General features: G+C 41.6%; 1 protein-coding gene across 2 annotated transcripts in view; it reads left to right on the forward strand.

Moving 5' to 3' along the window:
• The window catches only part of TMEM106A (transmembrane protein 106A), an 87,257-nt gene extending 79,436 nt beyond the window's left edge, over positions 1 to 7,821 (forward strand). For both annotated transcript variants that reach the window (XM_077459808.1, XM_077459809.1), the window contains exons 8-9: positions 2,369 to 2,422; positions 7,446 to 7,821. In XM_077459808.1, the coding sequence (XP_077315934.1) occupies positions 2,369 to 2,422; positions 7,446 to 7,545 (154 nt within the window). In that variant the 3' untranslated portion in view covers positions 7,546 to 7,821. The remainder of the gene's footprint in view (positions 1 to 2,368; positions 2,423 to 7,445) is intronic.
• The last annotated feature ends 1,919 nt before the right edge of the window (positions 7,822 to 9,740 follow it).

Genomic DNA, 9,740 nt, shown 5'->3' on the forward strand with positions numbered 1-9,740 from the left:
GTCAATCTGCAATAGGGCGGCTGGTAAGTGGTTAAAAGAGCAGTGATTTTAATGATCCTTTAAATGAAACAATTACAATTAAAAACTATTTTAAATCTAGTGCCTTGGGGTCCCCCTTAGTTTGCCTGTAAAGTGGTGCATCTGTACCGTGTATAGAATCTGCTGCACCAAAACTGACATATATAAAGAAAAAAAAATACATTTAAATGTATTTTTCCTGCAAGCGTTCTTTATTTTGTAAACAGCGGCTTGGGGAGCCAATCTGATGAGGCCACAATTTAGTGCACTCGGAACAAGATTAGACATTTTTTGGATAAATTCTGGTGTCTTTGGCAGACTTTGGATGGAAATAACAACAATTTTTTGCACCACAGTGAACAAGCCTTATGTGAAGAAGGCAAATTCTAGTACACTCAGGTCCAGGTTCATGGGGGAACATAACTGCAGATTTGCTGTTTTATCAGTTTTCTCCCCTCTCTGTAGGCTCGTGTTACTCCCTTCCTCAACCTCACAAACCAACATCCGAATCAATAATGTCTGTGCACCCTCAAGGAGCAAGTGCCCGACACTTCAAATATTTCACCTGACTCCTCCATGCATGATGCTAGGGCTATGGCAGGAGTAGCTGTGGACAAGGAGGCAGAAAAAGCCACTCTGGCAGCTGCGGTGGACAGTGCACTAGTGTCAGCTTAGGTCATAGAGGATGAGGATAGTTTAGTAAGCCAGTCCACCACCACCTCTGCATGCTGTGGCTGGATAGCATGGGCAACATCATTAAACAGAGGAAAATATGCCCTGCCTGAGGATGGACCATGTCTTTTTTTTCCCTGTGGACACAGATGCTGCAGGCCCCCTCATAGTGGCATGGGAACGTCTGCCTCTCCTTGTTGGCTTCCCAGACATGATGTGGGGGGGGGGGGGGGGGCTTATTTCCAAATTTAATAGAAACTTGGAAATGTGTGAGTGGGTGCACTTTAAATTGAGGGCTGACGCTGACAGAAATGTAAAACCTATAAAGAAAGATTATAAAAAAAAGGGGGAACACCAGCGTCCCAGTCAGAAAAACCGTCTGACCATTAAGAAAAAAAATGGGGGGGGGGAGAGCAGGGGACAAAAATATAAAAATGCAGCAACCCCCCCCAAAAAAAATGTGCAGTGGGGCTCAGTGGGGCTCAGCCCTGCACACACCACACACATGAATGATGCACCGCTGATGTCAACCTTCTGGTGGGTGTTACCCGGATGCGGGCCGCCCCCCATAGCGACGCCACGGGGTCTGGCTGCAGCCATTTTAACTGTGGGCAGCTGAAGCTGCTGCCTGTTCACTTCCTGGATTTAGACAGACACACATCCAGCTCTGCAGCTCTCATTGGTTCTCCTATAACTCATCCCTCGCACCCTTCCAAGAAAATTCACAAGCGTGAGAGAGCTGTGCATGATGTCATAAGCCTAGGCTTTTTACCAGACAAACAGGAAGTGGGCTGCATAAGGTATTTACTGGCAGAAAAAAATATGTTTTACTATCCAAAGTTAAAACAACAAGGGCAGAAGATTTAATAGATGGAAATATGGAAAAATTACTGAAGGTCAGCCTTAAGTCGCACTGGTTACTGGTTGGTGCACTGTGCATGTTATCGTGCAGAGATCACACATGTCATGGATACGGGGGGGGCGGGGGCGCAGGTAACAGTGTGTTCAGTCTGTCCTGCATTGCACTTGCTCAGTGTGAAGAATATAGATGACTTCTGAAAAGATAATAGTGCTATAAGTAGATGGAAACTTTTAGCATCAGCAGCATTACGGCATTTACTTGTTAATTATATTGTATGCCTGGAGTTAAGCTGGTCAAAAAGCCACAAAAGCACCCTATCCTCCCTGATTTTATTTTGCTAGTGATGTTAAATGTAAAAAAAAAAAAAAAAAAAAAAAAAAAAAAGTGCGGTAATTTTTCTGCTCCGAAAAGGATGAGGTTTTTCATTATGCAAAGAGGCTACCCAAATTTAGATGAAAGAGCTCAACAGTTAAAGGTTCATATACTGTAAGCCTCAAAATGGTATACCATCATCTGAAATACATAAAAGATCTTTGTATTGCCAGCATAAATGATGGCCACAGGTTTACAAGTGATTCAAATAGAATATTGGAAAAGTTAGACTGGTCTATAAATATATTCAAGGGACCTGGTCAATTCTTTTGCACAAAAAATGACCCATCTTATAGCAATAAAATTAGGAATGGTCATTTTTCCAACATATTCACGCTGTTCATTGCGATCATTATTGCATGATTTCTTAATTAAATGATCAAAAAAGATTTAAATATAACTAAATCTTTAGCATTTTAAAATGATATATTTTTTTTGTTTCAGTAAGGTCTGCACCTGGGACCAGATCAAAATTCACAACATTCTGCTACTTATACAGTAAGTATACCGTGCAGTAAGTAATAGGGTTGGTGCTGCTATGGTGTCCCCAAGGTACAGGATTGCTTATGCCATGGCTATTGTAGAGGACAGCAAAGTCTCTACCACTTATAGCTAGATGGCTGTGAATGGTGTTGAGGTATGCCAAATACCACCTCATTTGTCAGAGTGCAAGTATGGCCACATAACATATTAAAGTGGTTCTAAACTCTAAAGGTTTTTTAACCTTAATACATTCTCTGCATTTGTAAAAAACCTTCCAGTGTCTGTACCCCCCCTCCTTAACATTTACCTGACTACTCCATCATTGATCCAGCTCTGTGCCCGGCTGCAGCTCTTCTCTCCCCTCTCCCATCTCTCACAGGCTTTACTGAGAGCAGCGGGAGTCATTGGCTCCTGCTGTCAGTCAAATCCTTTGAGGAGGGGACATGGGGCAGGGCCAAGCTGCGTGTGTGTGCGTCTATGGACTCGTGCAGCTCGGTTTGGGAGCAGCCCACATGTGTGCCCCCATAACAAGAGGCAGCACTAGAGTCGTCAGATTGAATCTCAAGCACGGCACTACCTTCCTGGAGTTTTGCATGTTCTCCCTGTGCTAGCGTATATGATGGAGATATATATATATATATATATATTGTATAATCTAAGAGAGAGAGAAATTTTCGTAAATTGATGGCACTATAAAGGTACCTGTAATCAATAAAATAATAAGAGGCTTGCTATGAGGTCACATGCAGAAGAGGAGGAGCGGACAGCACTGGCGGGTGACCCAAGAAGAGGCGATAACAGGCCACTCTGTGTCATACCCTTGCACCTTGCCCAGGTAAGTATAACTTTTTATTTTATTTTAATTTTAAAAAGAATAAAGGTTTACGCTCACTTTAAGTGGCATTCAAATTTAGATTTTCTCCCCAGTATTTTCAAACCCAGAAAGCTTATTGTGCAAGCCAAAAATGTTAAGCCACAGTGTCATCTCTCAAGCCTGCATTTAGGATGTGGTAATAGTAATGTTGACATTTAATAGAAAAAACAGAAATTGCTCAGCAAGTAATGGTATAGTAATGGCAAAATATAACGGCACATGAAAGCACCAATAAAACAATTATAAATGTACTAGTACAAGTGAGCTTGTTCCATAATGAGCAAGATCTGGGATATTTGAAACAAAGCTGAAGAATTGATGGGAAATATGCAGACATGAGGTGTACGGAGGATAGGAGAGGGGGCAGTCTATGCAGTAGAGGGTTGCTGAAGGTAATGAGGGTAGTATGTGCAGGAGCGGATTGCTGAGGGTGTCAGAGGAACAGTATGTACAGGAGAAGGGTATTGAGGATGATAGAAGGCAGTAGAGGGGTGGTGATGATAATGGAGGGGGTAGTATGTGCACAGAGGATTGCTGGGAATACTGGAGGTGTGTGCAGGAAAGAATTGCAGAGAGTATGAGAGGTAGCAGTATGTGCAGGGGAGGATTGCTTTGAGTGGTGTATGGAAGGTAAGAGACATAGCAGTAGAGGATTGAGAATACTGAAAGGGGCAGTATGTGCATGAGGGAACTGCTGAGGGTATCGGAGGGGGCAGTATGTGCAGAAGGCTATTGGTAAGTGTATCAGAGGGGGTAGTGTGTGCAAAATAAGAGTGTTGAGGATAATGGAGGGGGCAGTATACGCAGGAGAGGAATAATTAGGATAATGCAGGGGTGGTATGTACATAGAGGATTGCTTAGTATAATGGATGGAGCAGTATGTGGCAAGAATGAGGCAAGAATGGGCACTATGCAAGTGAGGCGTGCAGATGGTATGACAGCAGCCAGCATGCGCAGGGGAGAAGTGTGGTTGATATGACTGTGGGCAACATGCAGGGGAGAAATAAAGAGGGTATGGTGATGGACAGTAGATGCAGGAGACAAGTGAGAGTATGACGATCGATGGTATAGACAAGAGAGGAGTGTGGAGGGAAGGCAGTGTGCATGCTGGCCAGGCTTTGGGATAGCAGAGAGACGCTAGCTTACACCTCTACCTGGGATGTCACAAACTTTACCAAAATCGGAAGACAAACCAATATGGAGGACTCAGTATACCAGAATGAATGCAACATGGAGACATTATGGCAGAAATCTATGTAATAATAGTTGAAACAAATTACTAAAAATAATTAGTAAAAAAAAAACATGAATCTGCATTTCTAAGGTGCAAATCCAGAAAACTAAAATGACTAAACTTCCAATTTATACAGTGCATCCGGAAAGTGTTCACAGCGCTTCACTTTTTCCACATTTTGTTATGTTGCAGCCTAAATCCAAAATTGATAAACCACTTGCCGACCAGCGGCTGTCAGGTTGGCACGTTCCGTGAGCCATCATAGCTATATGTCGACTCCTTTAAGCGGCATAGCAGGTGTGCCCGCTACACTGCGGGAGTGCCGATGCTCGTGGCAGACGATCGCAATGAACGACGGCCACAAGCCATCGCAGGCAGAACAGGGATGTTTGTGTATAAACAAATCCCTTTTCTGTTCTGTGAGGAGAGACAGATTGTGAGTTCCTAATAGCTAGGAACCACGATCTGTCATCCCCTCTAGTCAGTCCCCTCCCCCTACAGTTAGAACACACAGCCAGGGAACACATTTAACCCCCCCTCAGTGTTATCCCATTCCCTGCCAGTGACATTTATACAGTAATCAGTGCATTTTTATAGCACTGATCGCTGTATAATTATCAATCGTCCCAAAAAATTTGTCAAACATGTCTGATGTGTCCTCCATAATGTCGCAGTAACAATAATAATTGCAGATCGCTGCCAAAGAAATAAAAATGCCATCAATCTATCCACTATTTTGTAGACGCAATAAAATTTTCACTAACCAATATACGCTTATTGCGATTTTTTTTTTTTTTTTTTTTTTTTTTTTTTTTAATTTTTATTACCAAAAATAGAATACATATCGGCCTAAACTCAGAAAAAAAATTGTTTACAAAAAAAAATAATTGGGGATATCTATTGTAGCAAAAAGTACAAAATATTGTGTTATTTCGTTTTTTTTCTAAATTTTCGCTTTGTGTTGTTTATAGCGCAAAAAATAAAAACCACAGAGCTGATCAAATTGCAGCAAAAGAAAGCTCTATTTGTGGGGGGAAAAAGGACATCAATTTTGTTTGGGTACAGCGTCGCACGACCACGCAATTGTCAGTTAAAGTGACGTATAGCAAAAAATGCTCTGGTCATTGAGCAGCCAAATATTCCGGGGCAGAAGTGGCTAAATTCATTATTTTCCCCAAAATTCTACAAACCATACCCCATAATGACAACATGAAAGAAGTTTATTTGAAATCTTTGCAAATTTATTAAAAATTAAAAAATAAAAACAAAAAAAATCATATGTAAATAAGTATTCATAGTCTTTGCTCAAAAATTTGTTGAAGCACCTTTGGCACCAATTACAGCCTCAAGTCTTTTTGAGTATGATGCTACAAGCTTGGCACACCTATTTTTGGGCTGTTTCTCCCATTCTTCACAGGACTTCTCAAGCTCCATCAGGTTGGATGGGGAGCGTCAGTGCACAGCCATTTTCAGATCTCTCCAAAGATTTTCAGTCGGGTTCAAGTCTGGGCTCTGGCTGGGCCACTCAGACATTCACGGAGTTGTCCTATAGCCACTCCTTTGTTATCTTGGCTGTGTGCTTAGGGTGGTTGTCCTGTTGGAAGATGAATCTTTGCCCCAGTCTAAGGTCCAGAGAGCTCTGGAGCAGGTTATCATTAAGGATGTCTCTGTACATTGCTGCATTTGTCTTTACTTTGATCCTGACTAGTCTCCCAGTTCATGCCGCTGAAAAACATTCCCATGGCATGATGCTGCCACCACCATGTTTCACTGTAGGAATGGTATTGGCCAGATGATGAGCGGTGCCTGGTTTCCTCCAAACATGACACTTGCCATTCAGGCCAAAGAGTTCAATCTTTGTTTCATCAGACCAGAGAATTCTCATGGTCTGGGAGTCCTTCAGGTGCCTTTTGGCAAACTCCAGTCGGGCTGTCATGTGCTTTTTAGAGAGGAGTGACTTCTGCCTGGCTACTCTACCCTATAGGCCTGATTGGAGTGCTGCAGAGATGGTTGTTCTTCTGGAAGGTTCTCCTCTCACCACAGAGGAATGCTGGCCATTGGGTTCTTGGTCACCTCCCTGACTAAGGCCCTTCTCCCCTGATCACTCAGTTTGGCCAGGCGGCCCACTCTAAGAAGAGTCCTGGTAGTTCCAAACTTCTCCCAGTTATGGATGATGGAGGCCACTGTGCTCATTGGGACCTTCAATGTTGCAGACATTTTTCTGTACCCTTCCCCAGATCTGTGCCTCCATACAATCCTGTCTGAGGTCTACAGATAATTCCTTGGACTTCATGGCTTGGTTTGTGCTCTGACATGCACTGTTAACTGTAGGACCTTTATATAGAGAGGTGTGTGCCTTTCCAAATCACGTCCAATCAATTACTACAGATGGATTCCAATGAAGTTGTAGAAGTAACTCAAAGATGATCAGTGGAAACAGAATACACCTGAGCTCAATTTTGAGTGTCATGGCAAAGGCTTATGTTCGTTTTTTATTTTTAATAAATTTGCAATGATTTCAAACAAACTTCTTTCACGTTTTCATTATGAGGTATTATTGTTTGTGGGATTTTGAGGAAATAAATGAATTTAATCCATTTTGGAATAAGACTGCAACATAAAATGTGGAAAAAGTGAAGCACTGTGAATTCTTTCTGGATACACTGTATAAATAATAACCACTTGTAAAGCAGAAGATCTCCAATTAGAGCTATATCATCGAAAAATCAAAATTTGGAAAAAGTCAAGAACCATATATTAAACATCCTCTAGATGGCACCATTGTATCAAGACCTTTAACCGCTTAAGTCAGCTGAGCTTTTATAATTCCTCTAAACTCCCTTAAATCCTAGACCATTGGCTAAAACAATATTATTTTTCCCATGACGTTTTATTAATTCAGTATCCACTTTTACTTTTGTCGCTTGCAGGGGCTCTCTGAAATTCTCGCACATCGGTCATGAGGAAGAGGTACAATTTTCTGGATATGAGTACCTAGACTGTAAAAATAATTCCACGGTTCCCCAGTGACTTTCGTCTGTTGCACCAAGCAGAATTTATATTTTTATATACATTCTGAAAAATACCTTAATAGTCCCTGTTGTTAGGGATCAATCTTTCTTATTTGCAAATACATGTCATTTTTCTAGATTGACTGTGACAATTTAAATGAAGAGCATTTTCTGTATCGTTGATTATTTATATCACTTATGGGCACTAAAATGCATTTAAAAAACTCATAAAAATATGTAAACTGAACTTTTCTTTTTGTTTAATATTTGAGTAAAACATTTTTTTTATACTTCATTTCCTTTTTGTACAAATAATTGTTTCTGGTATAGCGATTCATTCCATGTTTCAACATCTCCGTTCAAAGTTTCAATCTTTAGTTCTGTATCTAGCTGTATTTGCAGTCGTTTTTTTGATTAGATAAGAGACAGGCTTACATGAGGTTGTATATGACGCTATGATGTTCTAGCCTTTACAAGCCAAATAAGATTATGGAATTGATGCCGAATAAGATATTGTATTGCCGCCCAGTTGTCACATTTTATATTTTTATCAAACCGGATTTGTATAGCACCAGTTTGTGCAGCACTTTACAAAATAAAGGGAGAGAGTTCAGTAACAATACAGTTCAATATAATTCAAAGAACACTGCTCATGAGAGCATACAATCGAAAAAGGAGGGTCCAGTTATACAAAAAAGTAAAAATTGCGTGGGATGAGCTGATGGATGATGCACTATATTGTCAAAAGTATTGTGACACCTGCCTTTACCGGAACATGCACTTTAACCACTTCAGCCCCGGCCTATAGTCATATATAACGCCCACACGGTGGGCGTCATATGATGTCCTCTGATTCCTGGCCACCTAGGGGGCGCGTGCGCACCCGTGGCATCACTCTGGACCCGGTGCATGTGCCCGGCGGCCGTGATGTCCGCTGGGCACCCGCGATTGCCCGGGAACACAGCAGGACCGTGGATCTGTGTATGTAAACACACAGATCCACGTCCTGTCAGTGGAGAGGAGTCCGATGGTGTGTTCCCTGTACAGAGGAACACCGATTGGTCTCCTCCCCTTGTGAGTCCCCTCCCCCCACATTTAGAATCACTCCCATAGGGAACATATTAACCCCTGCAGCGCCCCCTGGTGTTAACCCCTTCCCTGCCAGTCACATTTACACGGTAATCAGTGCAATTTTATAGCACGATCGCTGTGTAAATGTGAATGGTCCCAAAAATGTGTCAAAAGTGTCCACCATAATGTCGCAGTCACGAAAAAAAATCGCAGATCGCCGCCATTACTAGTTAAAAAAAAAAAACTTAAAAAAAATAACATAAATCTATCCCCTATTTTGTAGATGCTATAACTTTTGCTAATTGAGATATATTATTATTTTTTTATTCTATTTTTTTTTACCAAAAATATGTAGAAGAACATCGGTCTAAACTGAGGAAAAAATGTGGGTATTTATTATAGCAAAAAGTTAAAAATATTGTGTTTTTTTTTTTTTTTTGTTTTGTTTATAGCGCAAAAAATAAAAACCGCAGAGGTGATCAAATACCACCAAAATAAAGCTCTATTTGTGGGGAAAAAAGGATGTCAATTTTGTTTGGGTGCAACGTCACACGACCACGCAATTGTCAGTTAAATCGACGCAGTGCCAAATCGCAAAAAGCGCTTTGGTTTTTGGTAAGGAAGGGGGTAAAATCCTCCGGGGCTGAAGTGGTTAATGGCATCCCAGTCTTAGTCCTTAGGGGTCAATATTGAACTGGCCGACCATTTGCATCTATAACCGCTTCAATGTTTCTGTTAAGGCTGTCCACAAGGTTTAGGAGTGTGTCTATGGGAACTGATGTTGAATGAGAAGGCCTGGCTCATAGTCTCCGCTCTAATTCATCCCAAAGGTGTTCTATCAATAAAAGAATATATAGAAGAGCGCCAAATCAGTAAAAAGTGCATTTATTTTATACAATCAATAAAAGTCTCACTTACATCCATAATTATTATTGTCCTCTGTTTGATAGTCAAATCACTGTTCCCTTTCGCTGGTGCTGTTACTGGATCAATCCTCCTCCACAGCGCGCTAGGGGAAGCTCCGCTGTGTTCTGTGATGTACAGAGACACAGACTGGCTCGTAGACAGTGTGTGACGTCAGCCGGGGGGTACCCGAGAGCACAACGCGTTTCTGAGCTTGCGCAAGCCTCGTTCGGGCATGCA

The sequence above is a fragment of the Lithobates pipiens genome, unplaced genomic scaffold (assembly GCF_037356315.1).
Source record: "Lithobates pipiens isolate NorthernLeopardFrog02 unplaced genomic scaffold, aLitPip1_a1.2 Scaffold_28, whole genome shotgun sequence".
Lineage (NCBI taxonomy): Eukaryota > Metazoa > Chordata > Amphibia > Anura > Ranidae > Lithobates > Lithobates pipiens.